The sequence below is a fragment of the Parasteatoda tepidariorum genome, chromosome 11 (genome assembly GCF_982258835.1).
Source record: "Parasteatoda tepidariorum strain Cologne lab strain chromosome 11, Ptep-v5.0, whole genome shotgun sequence".
Taxonomy (NCBI): Eukaryota; Metazoa; Arthropoda; class Arachnida; order Araneae; family Theridiidae; genus Parasteatoda; species Parasteatoda tepidariorum.
Genome location: NC_141765.1, coordinates 11,306,900 through 11,329,982, shown reverse-complemented (window position 1 = coordinate 11,329,982; position 23,083 = coordinate 11,306,900). Strand labels below are relative to the sequence as shown.

The window sequence follows — 23,083 nt, the reverse complement described above, 5'->3', positions numbered from 1 at the left end:
AACTTCATACTGTTTACTATTAAATGACAAAATTTTCACTGAGTTGGTTGAATAGATCTCAAGATATATAGATTTAAAAATACAACTTTCCAGGAAATCTTGCTGCTCATAAGCAATTTCAGTGATTTTCTAATTTCAAATTTTGTGGTTTAGCACAAAATTATTTTATTACAATAAAACTATTATAATTAATTCTTTTTTAGTCATTACCAAATTAAATAGTGTATAATATCTGAAACCTTCTAAGTCAATTATCTATAGATAAGCGAGTTATATAATTTGTTTCCAAGAAAAATGGGCAATTAGGCAAAAAATTTAAAATAACACATAAAGAGATCAAACTTTTGACTGACTGTTTTCTTGAATAAATTATTGGGACAACGTTTTGAAGTTTGTGACTAACCATCATATATTTAAGATTAAAAATTACAATCTGTCAACAAAAAAAAGGCATTTGTTTGTTTAGAGAGAATACATTTTGATTTTGTAACTTAAAGAACCATCAGAACTAAGTTAGTATGTATAAAGGAAATGTGTTCTTTGGATAATCAGTACTGCAGCTTAGTGAGTGAAAATCCAAGCATTAGGGTAAAACCTAAGATTTTGTTTTTTTTTATATATCTAGTGAACTATACACTGACATAACACTTTTTTCCACTGGTTACCATAGGGAAGTTCTTTTTTAACTATTAACTCTATGATCTTGAATAATTTATCTGCATTGTGTCTGTTGTAGTACAATTTGTAAGACAGTTTTGTAACAAGCAGATTTGAATATGGCTTATGGTATTCATAACACCAAAATTAGTCAAATTTTTGAATAACACTATTTTGATTAACAGCTCAAGTTATTATCAAAAATTTTGTAAATGGATTCAATTCATAGGAAACAGTGTTATAAATATACTTTAAATTAAGTGCCTCATAAATACTTACTTGACACAATTTTTCTGAAAACTGTAGGCAAGAAATGTTTTAATATTTAAAATTTAAACTATTTAAAATAAACAGAATATAAAAAAATACAATTTTCGATTATGCAAAAATATAATTCAATTTTTTAAAAATATGTTTATCGGAAGTCATTCTTGTATATTATAATATAAGATAATAAAATTTTTTGAAAAAATAGACTGCAATTTTAATTTATTTTTAAAACTAATTTATAATATTTTGAGCGGCACTAAACTGTTTATATAATGGCATTTCTGTTAAACTATATATTTTTTTACTATCAGCAACATAAAAAAATACATCAAAGATTAAACATTTCCTCTAAGCCTAATTTTGAAGAAGATTTAATTAAAAAAAGAAGTTCTAGTATAGGGGTGCACAACCTGCGGCTCGCAGGTCATATGCGACTCGCTAACCCTTGATGTGCGGCCCGAGGCCGCAATCTGAACAAAATTTTTAAAAAATAATATTTTTTTTTAAAGTAAAAAATAAATTTGAAATTTACGCATTTAAGTTTTTGACACAAACAATCTCAATCAATGTAGTTTTTCTATCACTTTTTTTTGGTAGTTAACACTATGAATTTACGCATAGTTTTGAAAATCCCAATATTTTTAATACGTCATTACTACGATCTACGAATTTTAGTTATGAATTTTGACGCTCTTTGTGTGCGTCGATTTCATTGTAAATATAATGACTTTGTGGTAGTTATTACTACCCATTTTCACATCGCGATTTTTGAAAGTTACGAGATGCTTTATCTGTGCAAACTTCATGGAAAATCTCATATTGACTTTGTACCTACTTTTGATCCTTTTTTCGGCAGTTATTGATACGCATTTCTGCGTTGTTTTTAAAATTCCGATATTTTAGCATGTTACTATTATGAATAGCGAGTAAAGAATCGCTCATTTACATGCTCTATTTGCGTCGATTTTTACATAAATATAAGAGGTTTTTCAAACGTGTTTTTTCTTTCCCGTTATTGCCAAATTTTTACTTGTGATTTAGAATATCCTGATATTTTAACACAATATTACAACTCGTGAAATTCGATTCTGTTTTAAATTTTTTTTGTAACTCAAAAATTTATTACGCATCTTAGCAAAATCGACACCTTTCCGAAGAGAATAATAATAATAAAATAAAAAAACGAGATGTGTACATTAATATTAAATGCGGTCTCTTTTGCAAGAACAATAATTCAAAACACGTGCATATTTCTTTAGTCCCATGAACATGTGCAAGTTTAACACACACCATCTAGGAGAGACTCCAAAACTGATTAAGTTATTTGCCCTAAGTTTAATACTACTCACAGTTTCTGTCGAAAGACTGTTTTCCAGAATGAATTTAGCATGTTCACAATTACAGAGCAGTCTTTAAAAAAAAAATCATTAAATTTTCATTTAATTTCTCGAAAAAGCTATCACATGACCAAGTAGATAAAATTATCACAATATTTAAACATTTTGCAAATTACAGGATAATCATGAAGAAATTTTTTAAACCTTTTACTATCCACTCGGACCATTTTATATAATTTATGATCATATGCTGGGCAATTATTTATATATCATTGAATTTTAACTGTAAAAAAATGTAATCAAGATAAGTTTCGTAAAGTAATGTAAATTTTATTAATTGTTAATATATATATGTGTATTAATAGTAAAAATAGTAAGTGTCATATTAAAAAAATATTCGTCAAAAAAAGTTGTAAACAAGTATCTTAATAGTTTTTTATTATTAAGGAAAATAGTTCCTTCAAAATTAATGTTTTCTTTCTTTCTTTTTCTTCCCTCTCTCAGTCCCTGCCTGTTATAATTAATTTAAAATAAAAATGCTTTGAAGTATATGCCTTACTAAATGATAAATCTTATTTTCCGCTGAAGGGGTTTTCTTATGATTTTAATCCATTTTAACCCTATAAACTTTTTATAAATCAAAGTATTTAACTTGCATTTATTTTTAATTTAATTCTATGAACAAATTTTTTAATGTTAAAATTTATGCTTAAATAGACTTTTGTATTAAGTAATATGATAAAAAAAACATGAATTTTCCCATATTTTTTAATTATGTCAATTTATGTAAATTTTTTCCTGGTTAATTGATTCTGATTTCCTGATTCTGTTTTTTTTTTCTTAAGTAATCAGTTTCGCAGTTTCTAATTTTAAACATTTAAAAGTATTTAATTTTAAGGAAAGATATTACAAGGTTAACTGAAAAAAGAATTTAGTGCCTAAAACAATGATGTTTGTATAACAGTTACTACCTATAAATGCTGTCCATATATCTGTCTAAATACTTAAATATGGCCCTTCAATTTTTCAATCTCCTGTGCATGTGACCCTTCACTCAAAAAGGTTGTGCACCCCTATTCTAGTACATCCATTAACTGTTCATTTTTTGACAATAAGTTGTGAGAATCAAGAGACTATGGAAAACTAGAACTTCGATTATTCTAGAGGATGTGAGAAAGAGCTTTCCACATAATTCAATTCTTTAAAACAAATACCATTTCTTCAAAATAAATTTTAAGGATTTACAAGATTTTTTCGTACAAATTCATAAAAGAAAATCTTTACCTGTAGTAAGCTGGTAAGACTATGTGAACCCCAGCACTTGGCTGGCATATTTCAGAACAATCTTGGTCATCCATTTTTCTAATAGTATCAGTAAAGGGCCCAGTTGCATTGATTACACATTTTGCATGAATATTCCAGTCTTTCCCTAAATTACATGAAGTAAGAATCATGTTATAGTATAATATAGAAAAAACTGACATTAAAATGTGCAGTCAAATTAAAAAAGAAATTAAGATCCTCAACATCTAACCAGGTTCTTTTGCTGGGAGCTTATTTAAACTGGTAGTTAAAATGGTTTTGGCTGAATAACTCAATCTCTATTTAAGTATTATCTCACCCTTCATAAGCAAAACATTTTATATCATTTCTAGAAAAATTATATTGGTAGAACTTTATTATTGGTTTTAAAAGAATTTTGATATTACAGCATACAAGTAATTTAAAAGTAAAGGTATGACTCTTCAATGTTAGCAAATTTTTTTTAAAAATCTGGTTGTTTTCAAAAAATTTCTGATACCATGTAAAAGTTGAAGATAAGCATTACAGATTAGGCTACACCAGGACACAAAACTATTGCTTAAGAATGCAGAATTTTTTTTTATTAAAATGCCTTATAATGACATAAATGTTTACCGTATTGCTTAATATGTTTCGACAACCAGCCATTTTAAGTATTGTATTTGGACAGTTTGCTTAATGATTCATCTAACAGCTGTGCAACTGAAGTTTATCTTCTAGGTATAATAGCCGTATTCATTAATAGATCCAGAAAATTATTTAATTTCTTCTGTTTTCAATGGATTGAAAAAGTCCTAAACCAATAGATGATTTTCATTCTTTCAAAAATCTGTTCTATAATTCAGATTGTGCTTTTTCAAATCGTCAGTCTTTTTGGATGAATGCCTATATATAATTTTTCATTCCTTTTGGAATCTTCACTTTGAAAATAATCTTGTACTTAAGGATTAGGATTATTTTGACTGAGAGCTATCTGCTAAATAGGTTAAGATCATAGTAAAGCATGCTTTTGTGCCCAGTTGTTTTAACAGAACAGTTTTGTCTTCCTTTTCCCAACATTTCCTTATCAGCCAATTCCAATTTTTATTTTGCAGAAGATTCACTACAAAATTGTAGAAGAAATAAATAAAATAAAGAAGATTTTATGCGGCTTAATTCTTATGCAAACTTATAGAAAATAAGAACTAAAATATTCAATCATGAAAGATTTATATTTTACCTTTCTATAATTTTATTTTAATAAAAAAAAATACTCTTAATTATTTCAAATGGAAATCTTGATGTACTATAAATAGTTTGCTCAAAAAATATTGTTCTTTTTTCATTTTCCCCCTTCATTAAAATATGATGAGATGAGGCTAATTTTTGATCAACAGAAGACACTATTACATTGTCTATGAGAGCTGTAATGAATCCCAATTTGTAACAAAAAAATAAATAACTCAGTCACCGTGATATATTTGTTTCTCTGGTCATTTTAAATTTGGTTGAAATATAATTGAATTGAATGTTATTTCAGAAACAGACACAAATTCAAAATGTTTTTAAAATCTCAATGTGGTTTTTAAAATTCTGATTTTTCAATACTATGACACTCGAAATTTGAATCACATTAAGCCTATCATAAATATGCAAATTTTTTCATTGTTTTTTCAGTATTGTTGCTACCAATTTCAACACTGTTTATTTGTTATTTAGTCTCATTATTTTTCACTACGATCTAATTATGACACATAAATTATGAATAGATTTCCATACAATTTATAAAATTGCTATGACATGCCTACTTGTGATAATTCTACCGCAAACCCGCGAATAATGCATAATTTTTTGGTGATGGTTATATTTCCATGGGAGTTAAAAAAAGAATGCACTACTTTTTTGTGTAATGAAATGCCAAATGAAAAAAATTTGAATACGACAATTAATATGAAATTGTTATACAATATGAGAATTAAATTTACAATAATTAAAATTACAATTTGTCATTGTCTGAACAAATAAAAATAAAATAAATTTAAACAGATAGCAATATTATCAAAAATAATCTTATTTTTCAAATTTTATTGTTATAATAATGTTCCTCAATAATACAAAGATGTTTATTATTCAAAGTAGATTTAGACCTAATTATTTAGAATAATTAAAGTTCTAACATATTTTTGAAATTAAGAATTCAGAAGCATTAACATTCAAAAGACTTAATTGAAAGCAAAACATAAAAATATAAACAATTTATATCATTTGAGAGAGATAGAGAGAATTGAGCCATATTATTACGCAAATTAAAATGTTTTAAATTTGATTACATGACACTATGGTTCGTTTTGAACAGAAACATGATCAAATTAACATCCTTCAATGGTTTCAGAAAATTTGCACAATAGTATGACTCCACATTGAGCTAATTTTTTTGAAAGTATACAACTGATTCACCAGTTATCATATCTTTGACTTTTGCTCCACAAACTTTTTGGCTATCATTCTTTAGAAGTTCGGTCACACCAACATGATTAGCAACATTAGCTCCTAGTCTTGCAGCTGTCATTATAATAGCTAAATTCATTCGAGCATCATTATGCTGACCTAAACATTAAAAGATATATAAAATTTTAAAAAACAATATTTTTTTAATATTCATAAGAATTACTTCATTGATTAAAAAATTAAACATAAAATAATTGTTCTCGTAAAAATATTCGGCTTTCTTAGCTTTTTCCAGTTCATGTTTTTTTTCTTCAAAAATTCCTCCGATTGCAGGCTACATTTAATCCAGTCAACTTCGACTTTGCACTTTGTAAAGAATTCAAATTCAGGTTACCTCTAAAGTTAGTTTTGTTTATAACCATACTAAATAGACATTCACAATAAGCATTGCTGTGATGTAGGAGTATTTTTATATATAACAAGCAAATCTGTTAAAATATTCTATTTTTTTGCTGTTTCCAGAGTAATTTCTTATTTAATCTACCCAGTTCCCTGCAAGATATATCACATTTCAAAATATCATCTCATAAATCATCAATTTGGCACAAAGGAAAATCACTCTCTACGAAATTACATTTATCAACATCATAGTCTGCAAAACAGGTAACTCCATATCAGTCTAAGCAGTAAGTTTGACTCTTTAGACTGACATTGGTAATCTCTGAATACAATAGCATCTCATAATCAAAAAAAAATTTTTTTAACAACATATTTGCATGATTCACTGTAAAAAGTATTAAAATTATCATAGAAAGAACTGATATCCATCTTAAGGTCTGGTTTCTTAGGACAAGCGCCTTATCTGGGTGTCAGCGGGATGTCAACGCCCCGTTGACGCCAACAAAATACTGGTTTGTTAGCTCAAGGCCTGGTTTCTTAGAACTAGCACCTTATTTTGGCGTCAGCGGAAAGTTGACGTAGAGCTGACGCCATAAAAATACTTTTTTGTTAGCTCAGCGTGAGCAGTCGGCCCAACGCAGACATTATCTCTCATTGTGCATGCGTTAATAACATAAACAAATATTTATTTTGAATTTGTATTGATTTTGTTATTGTCGACCAGTGTTTTAGAGAACAGATAATGACTTTGTCCAAGAAAAAACACATTACAGCTGAGCTAAATGAAGAGTGCTATGTTTAATGAAGAAGCTATGTTTAATGTCAAAATCAAAATCTTGGCTGATTTCAATGCGCTGTTGGATGTTGTCCGCCATTGCTTCTGTGGTTAACGTCACGTTGTAATCCAACTGCAGTTGAGTTGGACGGCAATTGTAGTTCAAGATGAGCGTTCGATGACGTATACTATCAAACTCACAAATGGACCAATCAGAGGTTAGCGCTGATTTCCAGCTGACGGCGTCCTGTCCTAAGAAACTAAGCCTTTAGACAGAGAAACTTCTTTAAAACATAGACTTGCCTGACTATCAATAACTAAATCGTCGCTGGATTTATTTCTCTTTATTAGCAAATTCAACAGTGACAACGTTTTCAGCATTCTCTACTGCCAGAACTGGCAAAATTAAAAGATCCGATTTTTTTTTGGTTTGAACCCGTTTTTTTTAATTTTTTTTAAAAATAAAATGTCAAATAATATTTTAACCCTCCTGCTGACGAAATAACTCTGGCATGATTTCTACACTGAAAGTGACAAGCCCGAAATAATTCGAGTCGCCTGTCTGCCTCTGTAGCGGTGAACCAGAGTTTTTGGCTGGAATTTTTTTCCCTTTCCCTATGACCCCAGACTGGGTACTAATTGGGAGGTGGGGATGGCTGTCATCATAAATCACTATAACAGAGGTCTTGTGAATTTATTTAAGAGTTCATGGGCACTAACTTGTTTGGGAATGTTGATTATTGCCTCAATCTTACCAGTCATGAAATTATGGAGTCTTAACCTCCATGACTCCCCTGGTCTACAACGGGCTGTAGCGGAAAATATTTTAAAGAAAACACTTAAAATACTTTGAAAACTCCTTAATTGTTATATAACTGAGAAGAGCTTTGAAGTTTATATTTTATTCTCCTTGGGCAATTTTTGAAAAGTATGTTAATGAGATAGGGGAACGTTGATAAAATTATCTAACTTAAGGAATTCTCAATTTATGAATGATCATTTTAATTTTATATATAAAAGTTTTTGGTAACTGAATATTCAATTCAGTTATTTTTAAACAAAATGGTATTGACAAATCAAAATATTTGAAGCTGCAAAAATACTTTGCAGTTAACAGTATTAGACCATTCCTCACACCAAGATATGTTTTGTTAATTTAATTGTACCTTTTCATGTATGCTAATTAAAGCAGTATGTATGTTCTGTTACCCTAAATGGCAAGAAGAGATCAAATAATATTTTTAACAGATCAAAATAAATAAAAAAAAAGAAATTTACTATTTTGATTATTAAAAAGTATCTACCAAATAGAAACTTTCAAAAATCAACACATTGATATGGGATATTATACCTATAAAAATTATGTCCGAAAGAGCTAACATATCTTTAAGTTGGCATATAAAATGCTTACCATCATAGTACACTAAGGCTCCACAGAGTTGTTCTTTTTTTAACATTGGAAATAGCTCCAATGCTTTACTTCGAGACAGAAAATAGCTTGACTTTACTTGTTGCCTACCAGCAACTAAATCATATGCTTTGATACCAGCCCAATAATATGGAACTTGCCACCAACTGAAAAAAGAACAATACTAACAATTATTTTTGCTTTTAGATAAATGCTATCATGATAAACTTTTACATACTGCATCACAATGAAAAAAATTTTTAAACATAATGTTAGATATTAAGAATCATATCAAGGCATGCGTAAGTGCAACCAGTTCTTTTTGCTTAATTGCTTGCTTTGAGATTTAATTGCACAATCATAATGATCCTTCCAGCCTTCCCCCTACGAATTATAAATACACTTAGTATTACACTAATTTTGTGGAGATATGCCACGGTGTTATTGATTTAAAATATGAAAATTTGGTAGGAAGGCTGATCTAATGGGTAGGCATATATGGTAATACTTTTTTTCTCTCCTTCTTTTGAAAATTTTGCTTTCTGATTCATTATCATTCTTTCCTTTCCATTTGCTACTAGTACTTTTTATTTTTCATGCTGAATGTTACTCAAAAGAATGGTCAATGCACATGGAATTATACCCCACAGCATCCTTTGTTGGAACCACTTTCTCTAGGCTGCTATCAGTAAGAGAACAATATCTCTTTCCCTTCTGTCAGCCAGATGCAAACAGCCTTTGAGTAAAGGGAATCAGCATGGAGTGAAGAATCATAAATCAGAAAGGAATGAATGAAGAAAATCAGAGTGGTGCCAGTGATAATCTCTGCTGTAAAACAAAAACTAGCTTTCCCCATTTTTTCCAGGAAATCTGTCTCTTCCACTTGTACAGTAATTTCCGGTAAATAGGCCGCGGCCTATACGTGTTTAAAAGTTGGGTGTCACGATGCGCGGCCTGTACGCCGATGCGGCCTATATGTAGAATTTTTTTATCCCATCCCACAAGTGAGAATTTTTTTATCATGGTGGATTTATTCAAAATCAGATGTTTAGCGAAAATTTTCCAAAATAACGAACCTAATTCGTAGTGTTTACTCTGGTAACGTTTTTCTTTCTTATTTTTTAAAATTAATTTGCCGAATTTCGGATCGCCTTCGAAAATTCCAATATGGCGCCCATATATTACGATAATTAAATTATACTGTTAATTTCCGAAAATTAATTAATTACAATAAATTTAGTTCAGTTTTGATCGTAGATTATGATGGGGTGAATTTAAAAATGTCCCATCTTAAGAAATTTCATTAATTAAAATAATTATCATTAATTCAATATTAAAAATAATTCATTAATTAAAATAATAATTATAGAAATAACAATATGTATTTTTTGTAAGCTAACAACTAATAATGATTAAAAAACATGCTAACAACTAAATATGAATTAAAAATAAAAACTAGCTATCAAATAATAAAAAAAATAGCAATTAACATCTAATAAAAAACAAAAGAGATTGATTTACGTCGAATAAAAAGAAGCCTCAAAATGGATAGAATTCATTTTGTATCCCATTTGGTAGTTTCAATCTCAAAAGGGTGTGGCTAATTTATGATCAAACTGAAGGGGGAAAAAATGGGGGCAAATGAGTAGAGCACTTGCACAGCTGTCAAGATTGATTTATCAGTTTCTTCCAACTTGCATTTCTTTATTTTGTTCATTGGAAATGCAGATGTTTTTACTTTTCCCTTTCACTTTATTTTAAACTGCTTTTAGAAACAGATGTTTCCTTTGACTCAGATTTGTTTTCATGTTTTTTTTTTTTTTTACTTTTAAAAGATAAAATAAAGTTACTTACTTCATCAGAAGGAAATTCAAATAAAAAGAGAATTATACTGATTTTTTTTTCTCTTGTTAATAAAAATTTCTTCTAAGAAAAAAGAAAAAAGGATCAGATTAAGTGCTGAATATCCAGCAGTGAAGAATCAGATTTCGATGGTTTTGAATAGATATATGCTCAAAAATATTTGAAAAGTATAAATAAATAAATGCTGATTTATTTTGTGATTAGTTTATTTTTTATCGCATACACATCCTTAACTTAGGATCATTCTCAATTCTTTCTTTTTATGATAAGTATACATAAAAATGAGGATGATAATGTAATGAGTATACATAAAAAAATATTTATCAGTAACTTTTTTCTAAGTATAGAGTTTATGTTTTAAAGATTATTATTTTTTATGTGTATTTTCACACACGTGATATTTGATAAAAATCGATGATCGATCGAAAAAACGAAAGTGCGGCCTTTACGACGGTGCGGCCTATAAGATGAAAATTGAAATTTTTAACGATGTTTTTTGCGGGTGCGGCCAGTACGGCGGTGCGGCCTATTTACCGGAAATTACAATGGTTTTTGTCTGTAAGTGTGGGGTGCTCTTTTTACTCCACCTTTTTCTTTAGCTGGTTGTTAAAAACATGTGAATGTTTGACGAATAAAAAGTGCTGATGAGACTGGGATGAACTTGAATATTCTTAAAATTAAAATGTTCAAGAAGAATTTCAATCTTTAAACTGAAGGTCAAAGAACAGGGGAGAATAGAATGTGTGAGAAATTCACACACAGATAAAACATACACTGTCCTGGGCGAAGTTTTTTAAAAAAGAGTTGTTTTCTGAAACCTGATTTGAGAAGTGAAAGTAGGGAGAGGAAAAGAGGAAATAAAAACTTGCTTCATATGCTCAAGAGAATGCTTTTTGTTAGTTTTTTTTTCTCATTGCTCGTTTTTTTGTCTTAAGAGTTTATTCCTCTTCTTCTTCGGCTTATTTTTTAATTATTGTATTTTCAATTCTGTTATTGCCTGTTGTGTTTTTGTTAATATTTTTTATTTTAGTATTTTTCTTTCATTTATACTTTTCTGATAATTTTTTTGTATTGTTTTAATTTTTGTTTTATTTAAATTTTAATATAATTTGTTTTTAAGTTATACATTTTAAATGCCTCCCATTAAGAGGAAAAGTAATATGGCTGCATTTAAGCTGTTAGCAATTAAAAGAGCAGAAAAAATAGGAAATCGGAGAGCTGCATGAGAATATATTGTTGAAAGATGCATCCGGAGGTGGCAGTTGGAAAAGGATATCTTATCCCAACTACTCAAGATTAAGCAAGCTCGGTGCAACGGCAGGGTTTCCACAGAAAAAAAATGAACAAAATATTTGCTTGTAGTAGCCTAAAGCAGGAGAATAGTCGCCTAAAATTATGAAAATAGTTGCCTAAATAGGAATAAAAAATTTTCAATAATATGACTAAAATTTTATTAAATGAAAATCAAAGTAATATGGCTGCATTTAAGCTGTTAGCAATTAAAAGAGCAGAAAAAATAGGAAATCGGAGAGCTGCATGAGAATATATTGTTGAAAGATGCATCTGGAGATGGCAGTTGGAAAAGGATATCTTATCCCAACTACTCAAGATTAAGCAAGCTCGGTGCAACGGCAGGGTTTCCACAGAAAAAAAATTAACAAAATAGTTGCTTGTAGTAGCCTAAAGCAGGAGAATAGTCGCCTAAAATTATGAAAATAGTTGCCTAAATAGGAATAAAAAATTTTCAATAATATGACTAAAATTTTATTAAATGACTTCATTGTAATATACCATGATCTATTTAGTCAAGTTGATAGCCAATATGATAAGTTTTAAATAAACGTTAGTGTTCCAGCACTAAATTTTTTTATAAAAAAATTTTTATATTTGCAGAGCATTAAACACTTTTAAAAACTAGAGTTAATGCAGAAAAAAAAAAATTTTGTTAAAAAAAACAAACTTTCTATTAATTTTCCCGTTCACATAATTTTTCCTTTTATCAATTGATTTAGCAAATATATATATATATATATATATATATATATATATATATATATATATATATTGAAAAAGTGATTACTAAAATTCGAAATTCACGCATCATAGTATCGTATTAAAAATTGGGTTCTTCAAAATCGTGCAGAGCTTTGTAGCAATAACTGTTAAAAAGGCAAATGAGAAGCGAAATAGATTCACAATGGAATCTGTGCCAATTGAGCGCATTAAAAAGTGATGACTCAAATTTGCAATTCAACATTTCTTTTTTTTTTAGAAAAAAAAAAAATTCATTATGTTCATAAGCTATCGCAGGCCGCAGGTTGTCAACCCAATTTATGCTTAAAAAAAATATTGCTAGGAGCATAGAAAAGTTTCCAAATAGTCTCCTTTTCCTGAAAATAGCTGCTTTTATAGCCTTTTCAGGCAAAAAAGTAGCCATAGTTACCTCAGGCTAAAAATAATTGCAAATAGTAGCATTTTAGTCACCTGTGGCAACCCTGAATGGCACTGTAGGATGGCTATTGCTGGAGGACAACCTGAAAGCATGGATTAAGGAGCAGAGAGTCAAAGGGTTGTCTCTCTCTGTACTCTGTAGAGCGGATTCACATACAAAAATTAGAGGTGAACCAAATTGGTGTTTCCGATTTATGAAACAAAAGAACTTGTCTGGGCGACAAAAAACTATATTCGGCCAAAGATTGCTTGATGATTAGAGGGAAAAAGACTTTTTTCCCATTGCTCTACTGAGTAAAAAAAAATAGAAGAGCATAGACTGAGTCACGGCCAGTTAATAAACATGGACGAGGTTTCTCTTTCTTTTGACTGCCAGCTGAACAGAATTATGGAAGAAACAGGAGCAAAATCAGTGGCCATAGTAACCAAGGGTTATGAAAAAATGTCATTCACCTGGGTATTAGGAAGTTCAGAAATGGGGAGAAGCTTACGCCGTTGCTAATCTTCAAAAGAAAAACTCTACCAAAAGGTGATTTCCCGAAAGACGTTATAATAAGAGCAAATGAAAAGGGGTGTATGTGAGACGATATAATACTGCAGTGTCCGGACTTGTTGTATTAGAATCGTAAAGGTGCTTCTTTCCTACTACACAGATTATTGATACTTAACGCGCTGTGCTTTCATAGACTAGACTCTATTAAAGACTTGTGCAGGAAAAAAATTGTCTACTGAGCTTGCTGTTATCATCGGTGGCCTAACAAAACAACTTCAACACCATGACCTGACTGTCAATGGGTTTTCAAGCAAGAAGTGAGGTGGCTGTGGGAGAACTGGATGGAGCATGGCATTCACTCCTACACTAAATCTGGACACGTGTAGTGGAAAAATTATGAGGTCGCTGCATAGGTGTCCCAAGCTTGAAAAACTGTAAAAAAAACGCTGCATAGGTGTCCCAAGCTTGAAAAACTGTAAAAAAAAAAAAAAAGAGACTGTCATAAATGGCTTCAGATGAGCGGAAATTAATCCTGGACAGAACAAAACCAAAAGTTACGTGAAAAGTGCAAGTGACGGAGATGAACCCAAAACAAACAATGAATGGATTTTGCTCCAACAAAGAAAGTTGTGACTTTGAAGGATTTTAAATACAGTGATATACATATATATATATTGTGATATCTAAATGAATTCTTCTTTTTTTTTTAACATAATTCGTTTCGATTCATTGTTGATTTTTAAAACAAGATTTTGGAGAGAGCTGATTTAAGACTAAGAATGTTTCATTTTTATTTTTAACAATTTTAAAACTTATTTTAATGGCCTTTAATTGATTAATTATTAGATTCATATTTTAATGGTTACTTCAAATTAAAATTAAAAAAATGCGTAATTTTTCTTAGAAAATAATTGGAATCCATTTTATATACTAGGATTGTTTGTATTTTGTATATTTAATACCTTTTTAATGGTTTTTATTTAACTATTTAAATTATATGTATATGCGTTTTTTGAACACAATTTGATGTGGCGTATCAGAAGAAAAGCTATTTTTATTTTAGTTAATTTTTACGAGTGCAGCGTATATACCAGGACGGCATATTTCCATGAAATTATGGTAATTATTATTTTGCTTAATGAATGTTAAATTTTGATAATCAAAAGTTTTAATATTTTGAAAACTGTTTTCATTTTTGATACAAACGCAAAATCAAATGAATAGTTTATATAATCATACGGTGGTTATATTACTATTATGCCATGTATCCATGATTTTTAATTTCATGAATCAATGTTATAAGATTAGGTTATAATTATAGCTTTGAAAACCTAGAGCTAAATAACTTTATAGTTAACTCTGTATGGAACCAGAAAGTAAGAGTCAGAATTGGACAACAGTTAAAATAGGATAAAACATTAATATAACCCATCAAATGTAAGCAAAGCAACTGCATTCTTGTTTTTAAAAGTGGATGTATGATCCATAATTTTACTTTAAAAGTGTACAACTCACTTCACAACATGTTTTTTCCCACCATTAAAAATTTTTTCTAAGAAAGAGTGACATAAAATCACCTCCCATTTTTGACTGAGATCAGGAAAACCCACAGGTGATAATAGTAGGAGGGCAATGCGTGAAAAATTTGAAGACATTCTTGGACCACTATTCTCAGATTAGATAGATTTTCAAATTATTTCCTTCACCAGCAGATTTATTTTTTAGTAATATAAGATTGGTGAAAAAGTTTCTTCCAGATTGAAAATAAATTAAGAAGAAAGCACTTAGAACATATAACTTACATTGAATTTAAAATTGAGTTTCTACCTAAAAAGGTTGAAGCGATGCTTTACAATTAAAAAAAAACATATCTGATTTAAATTAGAAGGTCAGATTCAAATTTTTTTAGCAAGGAGCCAAAACACAACATTTACTTGAAACAAATGAAAAAAAAATACTATTAACTCATATTTCAAACAAACAAGATTTCAAAATATATTTTAGAAAATTTTTTCTGCTGATTTTTTTAAAAACTAAAATATGCCATAAGTTGATTTAGAAAGTAGACTACTGCCAGTAAGATTTAGATGTTTTACAATTAAAAAAACATTATTGATTTAAATTAGACAGTCAGATGCTAATTTTTTTAGCAAGGAGCCAAAACACAACATTTACTTGAAACAAATGAAAAAATGTATATTATTAACTCATATTTCATATTTCAAACAAACAAGATTTCAAAATATATTTCGAAAATTTTTATTGCTACTTTTTTTAAAAACTGAAATATGCCATAAGTTGATTTAGAAAGTAGAACACTGCCCATAAGATTTAGAATTTTAATCTGTATTACAACAGATGTCAGAAGAAAAAAATGTTTTTTATGTCAAGTTGAAACAGAATAAAACAGTTCTTTAAGATTTCTTGTTTTTAAGTAAAAAATTTTGTCATTTTTATGTTCGCCTTATTATTAGTTATAATTCTTAACAGCTTTACTATTTTCTGTTCTAGTGCAAAATTTAATGGTATAAGTTAAAAAGTAGAACCTAATTTTACTGATCATACTCGGCAGACTGTACAAAAAAAAATTAGGTTAATTTTTTTCATTCATTTTTAAAAATAATATTACAACAGTGTAAAAGTCCTATATCTGGACGATCATTTTTAGAAAGGATCCATTTTCCAAACATTTTTAGAAATAAAAAAAAACAAGCTTCTTTTACGATTCAATTTTTTTTTTTTTTTTTTTGCGATTAGTTCTAAAATCTTTATTTTTTTTAAATTTTCATTTATATTAAAAATTATATTATTATTATTATAATTAATTATTATTGCAACTAACAACATAACGTCTAGTATAAAAATAATTGCTAATAATCGCTTATTTATTAATTTTCTAATAGCTTATATTTTGATCCTTGTTCACCTAAAAGATCAATTATCCAGAAAATCTAATTTTTTGGACTTCCCAAAGTCCCATCGATTTTGGACACAAGACTTTCCACTGTATTTTTCTACCAAAACAATATTCTCAAGTTACAATTTTAATGGATAAATATTTATTTGCATTGCTTAATTTAATATGATTTTTGTTCCAGCTTCATAAATACTATTGTTTTAAAGTTATTCATTACCACTAATGAATGTTAGAACTTACTGATATACTGGCAACATAATAGGAAGTGGATAGGAGAGATGAGGTGCAATAGCTAAGAGATTAGCCCTCTCATGAAGCGCTTCTTTAACCATTCGATACTATTAAAATAGAATCCAATATTAAATAAAGTGAAGCATTTTGCTAATGTGTAAGTAAAATAAATAACTAAAAAATTACACTTCATAAGCTCAATTATAGTAAAACTGAAAAAAATTTATTCTTTTAAAATCCTTGAAAATCAAGCAATTGAATACAAAACATATATTAAAAATATATATTTTTTTAAATGTATCTTGATAAGTTATAATATATTGAAATTATAACAAAGAAGTTTTGAAAATGTATGCTTGATGCTTAACAATTAATTCTAAATTCTGAAGACCCTGACCCTATTGAAATGACGGAAGCTTTAGATAATTATTAATGATCAAATAGATTTATCAAATAATTTATTAATGGAATTCCTCAATAGAACAGTCAAGAGCAGATAAAAAAAAAGGCTATGATCTTCTGCTTGCAACTGTTATAATTTATTTTACTTTATATATCTTATAACCTACCATTATCTTGCAACTTATCCTTATAACTTAAACATAGTAATTTCTATATTTTTTGAACAATAATTCTTTGATATTTTAACAAATATGCAAATTGTTCATTAAATGACCAAATTTTTTAACTTTTATAACAAAATATTTTCAAAATTAAACATAATGAAAAAAACAAAAACAGAAATCAAGTAAGGGATTGGATGCTTCTACATTTTGTTATTATTAAACATGGATTACAATATATTCATCTTAGTTAATTTGTGACTTAAACTGCTAACTGATAACAGATAAAACAGGAGCTAGTAAACACTAAAATGAGTGAAATTCAAAGTAAATTATTGAAGATCATGAAAATATTAACCATTATAACATTTAATTGACATTAAATATATAACTGATAGGATAAGAACTAAAATAACATACTTGTTCAAGGTCTAATTGCATAATTGCCTTTTGTAAGTATCGCACACCTCCATGAATTAACTTTGTGCTGCGACTACTGGTACCAGATGAAAAATCATCTAATTCAACTAATGCAGTTTTAAGGCCTAAGAGAAGCACAATTTTTTTTAGAATCAATTTTAGTCTTAATCAATTATAATTAAAAAAAAAAACAAGTGGTTGAAAAAAAAAACAAGAGTTAATAGAAAAAATATACATTTAGTAATTATGATGCATTTATCAGGATTCAGTAATTCAAAAGAAAAACAATAACTGAGGAGTTGTAAGATAGATAGAATATTCATCTTAGGACACTCAAAGATAACATAATTACAGTGTCAAGCCAGATTTTTCAGCAGAAAAATAGCACTCAAGAAATATTTTTAAGCAATTTTTCTACAAAAAAAGATCAAAATTAGGTTATGGGCACCAAGAAAAAATTTTCTTCTTATTGTTAAAAGTTCATCACACTTATAAATAAAATTAAAAGATTACAAAAAGATTTTCAAGGATTTTACATAATCAAGAAAAAAGTCATTTTTGATAAAGAACTTTAACTATATTCAATATTGAGTTGCTCATTCAGTTTTTTAAATTAATTATGTAAAAATATTAGTTTTAATTTAAAATTACAATTAGTTACACTTAAATTTTAAAAGGCATCAGATGTATTTTTTTAAGATTGAAATAGAAATTATTTATAAATGCACATTCAACAAAACACTTATGAGATTAATATTATTGACTGACTTGAAGTTGATATGGATGTGTGGCGAATAAGCAAAATAAAAATAAAAATCCTGAAAAAATTTATATTACAAAGGAAATAAGTGAATGGCCCTTATTAAATTTTTAATAAAAAATTGTAATTTGGTCAATATTTAATCAAACAATTAAAAATAGTTTCAATGATGTTAAAATAAAAATACAATGAGTATATATTTTTAAAAGTAAATTATTATAAAAAGGTCCCTATATTCATTATATTTAACAAATTTAAGATTATTAAATTGCTTTTAATCAAATGATAAAGAGAAGAGTCAATTTGTTTTTAAATGATGCATCTTTACCACGTAAGATTTCTTACTAAATTTGCTAAATATAAAAATTTAAAAAAAAACTAAATAGCCCCTCAATTGGTACTTTTTATATACTTGCCTCCAAAAATTATTGAGTTTAAAATAACTCAAGAGTACTAAAAAATTTAATATTAAATCTAGCAAAATATGACAATAAAAAGCCCTAAATACTTTAGACAATTATTGGAAAGTCCCTCAGACATAATCTGTTATGATTATAAAATTGTCAACATTCTATATCAATATTAAATCTGATAAATTATAAGGAGGTAAAAATTTTGAAGAAATGAAGCTCCCTGATTGTTGACTGCTCTGGACCCACCTGAAAATATTTAACTAGTGAATGACCCCCAGGTCAAGTTCAAAGATTGTGGTGCAGGTGTAGAGCATAATCGACTTTCTCATGATGTAATTGACGGCACTTCACCAGCAAAGATATTGTCAGGAAAAGGAACAAAATTTTCTTTTGCCAAAGCAAATGATTTACAGAAATATTTAAAGAAATATACCTCTGGAAATGGAATCTAAAGCAATGCCAGCACCTGTAGCTCCACCCCCAATAACTAAAACATCATACTCCACAGCAGTTTTTAAAGCATTAATTTGTTCCTCTCTGGTAGGTAAGCGGGGCTTACGTTTAGCAGGAGTGCTGGCAACAACTACATTCTAAAAAAAAATTTACAAATATCAAAATAAAGAATTTATATTTAGCTAATAATGGCAATGAAAATCCAGTGTTAAAAATGTAAATAAACATTTTTGAATATGTCATCTTTGAAGGGCAACTTTTAACTTTCTGTTTGGACTAACCTATCATCTTAGTATATTTGTTTACTTTCTTTTTTCTTTTTTTTTTTTCAGAAACAAAAACCTATTGAAAGTCGAACAGATTCTTTTCTTCTACTTTCATCGCAAGCCTTTCAACTTACTAGATGGGATTGAAGTCATCAGCAGTTCAATTTGGCAAAAAGCCAAAGTAAATCAGACGCTAACTGGGAAAACTATATCAATTCTGAAGTTAGCACATTTAACTTTGAATGTTTCATTTAGTATGTTTAAATAAATTTTGCTAAATTTCTATATATGTTCTGAGGAATTCATCTAACACAAGCCAAAGCTATGACAGGTTTGGAAACTGCTCATAGATTTAGAGGTTTTTTTTCTACAATGTAACCATCATTACCTAAAATACATGAGGATTCCCTTAGAAAACTAAAAAATACATGAACAGTTACAGAACTTATAGGATTCAAGCAAATAACTTTCATTGTTGAACAGCAACTTTTGATTATTTCTGCTTGGAAAAAAAACACAAAAATTAAAACTATTTAGTTAAATTTAAAACGAAGAAAAATTCAAAGTATTAAAAACTGAACATAATCTACACAAGTTTCATTTTAATTGTTCTCCCATCATGAATATAATAAATGATTTAATAGCATAATAAAAAAAAAAGGTTTTGTTATCATAAATAGATGAGGAATGCTACATATAAAATTTTTATTGACTAGATCTACTTGAGTAATTAAAAGCACGTAAAAAAACAGATATGAATGTCTAAATATTTCTTTATTAGAATTTTTGCAGATTCATAAATCTGATTTTATATAATCAAGATTGATGAGAAAATATGGCTTTTAATCAGAAATTAATAATATAAATTTCTTTTTTTTCCATATCAGTATTTCGTGCATAGACAATAACTTTCGAAAGATTTTTTGTGTAAAAGTAAGGATGAAACAATACATTTCTATTAAACCTGTAAACAGGAATTGTAACTAATGTTTGCGATTAATTCCTTCAACTCCTTGGAATCTCAATTTTTCAATATAAATATTTTGTTTCGTTAGGAATTCTGAAAGTACATTTTCACAATTAAAAAAATCATCTTGAGTATTTCAGTCACAAATTCCAATTTGGCCTTCATTGGTCTAAAAAAATAATCCTTATTGGTCAAAATTTTTTGCAACTTTTAGCTTTATCACAAACAAGATAAAATTAATAATAATAATAATAACAAAAAACTTACCGCTTTATTCGAAATCAGACCAAATTTATATAAACCGTAAACTGTAATTGCACCACCACAACCTCCAAACAAAACTCTATAAAACTTTCTAGACATTTTCTAAAGAAAAAAAAAAAGAATAATAATTTTTTTTTAAAAATCACATTGAAATCAGTACACCAATCATAATAAACAATAATAACCATATTAGACTTCTAATCTGAATTTCTAATCATGGTTTTAATTGATAACAATTTTTGTCTACATTTATTTCTTTATCTTGATAGATTATCTACATTTATTTATTAAATGTTATAATATTAACAAATTAACTAAGAAATAGAATAATCACTGGCATAAATATTATTTAATAAATATTACTTAAAATCAGAGAAGACATTTCATTTGGAAGAAAATTATTTCCTCCAGGAGACTGGAAGAAACTAAAAATGACCATCAGAATTGGTAAGCAATTAGTATAGTAAGAAAAACTTAAACAAATTAAATTTAATATAGGACCAGAAGTGTAAATTTTTTCACACCTTTTTTTTCTTTAAAGAAAATAACTATTTTCATATTATTTATTTTAATTTCAAAGACAATTTTAAAATTTATATATCATATTTACAAGAAGGTTTCAGTATTTGTAACCAACAGTATTTGGTTAAAGACGAATTAATGAGGAATTTTTCATTGTGAATGCAATATGTGATTTTAATTAGCATGCATTTTGTTATTTTAGCAGCATTAATAAAATTTTATTATATTATTTTAACATTTCTTTATAAAATAAGGTTATACTATACTCAATTAAATAATTAAAATATTAAAATTTCTTTACTTTACTTTCTAAAACTTATTTTAATTTCTAAAGAAATTGGTTAAATTTTTCTTCCCAATTCTTGCCTTTCAGTTTTCATTTATTTAGAAATTATTTATTAAATAACTTTGAAATTAATACTATTATTCAAATGAGATCGCAATTATAAACTATTTAGAAAATTTTTTTAATATTATATTAACTATTTGAAAAAAGTTTAGTTTATTGAGTCACTTTAAGTTAAAAGAAGCCTATTTCATGTAAGGCAGATTTTCCACCCTGCTTATAATAAATTTGCAGGCATGATGTTATTATGTAAAAAAAAAAAAAAAAAAAAAAAAAAAAAAGTGTCCAAAATAAGTGCAAATAATAATTTAAAAAAACAGTTAAGACTTACGTGTGTAGCAAACTTATCAACTAAAGATATTGGAGAGAATAACATCAAATCTATTACTATATAGTAATTTACAGAATCTTTTAAAAACATTTAACAGAATTAACATAATATATATTACTATCAGAATAAGCTAAAATATTATATTAAAAGTCGCATCTTAATTTGAATTACAAGCATTATTTATACTTATTAAAAGCATAAAAAATGTTTATGTAAAAAAAAAAGAGAAAAAGGAGTTAAAATTGTATATCTGCTAAATAGAGCTTCTAAGTAAAATTTAATTCCTACTTTTGGCTAGCATAATATTAAACGACTACTTGCTTATTGTGCATAAAATAGCAAAAAAGTATTACAAGCTTACCCTGGATTATATAACTGAGAGCCTAAAAGCAATTTTATACAAATTCTGCTCAACTAGAAACTATAGTATTTCTGGGAACAAATTAATAATACATGCATACAATTCATAAGCTTTTTAATCTTTAAGCGAATATGAAATCAATTTATAAGTGTTTGACGAACTTCACGACCTATCTGCTGTGACTTTTAGATTTCTCTCCAGTCCCGCAATTGTTGGATGCAAACATCTTTTAGAAACTTTTCTTCTATAATAAATTATTAGCTTGTAGCTTAAGTGGAAGTACCAGATGGTGGAACACGGTGGCCCATTTTGAAATCTAAATGCCGCGTTGAAACTGTGATCGAGTTGTGTCGATGGTAGAAAAAAAATACAAAAGTTATTTTCCAATTTTCAATGTCCCGCAGTGGACTGATCGTTAAGACACGTTTCCCAGCAGATCACCGAAGTCAAGCATCACTGACTGCGGTCAGTGTGCGGGTGGGTGACCACTTTGGATCAGTCTGCGTAGGGACCGAGGGCGTGCTGTATTGGTCCTAGTTAAACTGTTCTACCGTAAAGTGCTCGACTTCGCGGGCTACCGAAGCGGGGTGCCATCCCCTCTGCAGTGGATCAAAATTGTGATGGCATGTCTTCGGATCATCCTCGGGGATGTTTCCCAGACCGTCGCCAATAGCCCATTGTGCAGCTCTAGTGCGACGTAAATAAACAAATCAAATCAATTTTCAAGAGTAGTATTGGGGCTTCTATGGCCGAGCAGTATCATCCACCAAGTGCTGTGCAAAGAGTGGAGGTAGCGGGTTCAAACCCAAAGCCGGACTTACGTATAAGCTAAATAAGCTGTAGCTTGGGGCCCCGAGATGACAAGGGCCCCCAGATCCTATTTTCCA

General features: G+C 28.4%; 1 protein-coding gene across 1 annotated transcript in view; it reads right to left on the bottom strand.

The window, feature by feature from the left end:
- Gpo1 (glycerophosphate oxidase 1) overlaps window positions 1-22,420 on the bottom strand; it is a 60,603-nt gene extending 38,183 nt beyond the window's left edge. The window contains exons 1-8 of the mRNA XM_087154842.1: window positions 22,197-22,420; window positions 20,640-20,738; window positions 19,120-19,276; window positions 17,514-17,638; window positions 16,540-16,637; window positions 8,579-8,742; window positions 6,003-6,152; window positions 3,549-3,693 (exon numbers count right to left, since the gene is read on the bottom strand). Coding sequence (XP_087010968.1) covers window positions 3,549-3,693; window positions 6,003-6,152; window positions 8,579-8,742; window positions 16,540-16,637; window positions 17,514-17,638; window positions 19,120-19,276; window positions 20,640-20,735 — 935 coding nt within the window. The 5' untranslated portion in view covers window positions 20,736-20,738; window positions 22,197-22,420. The remainder of the gene's footprint in view (window positions 1-3,548; window positions 3,694-6,002; window positions 6,153-8,578; window positions 8,743-16,539; window positions 16,638-17,513; window positions 17,639-19,119; window positions 19,277-20,639; window positions 20,739-22,196) is intronic.
- Window positions 22,421-23,083: the final 663 nt, after the last annotated feature.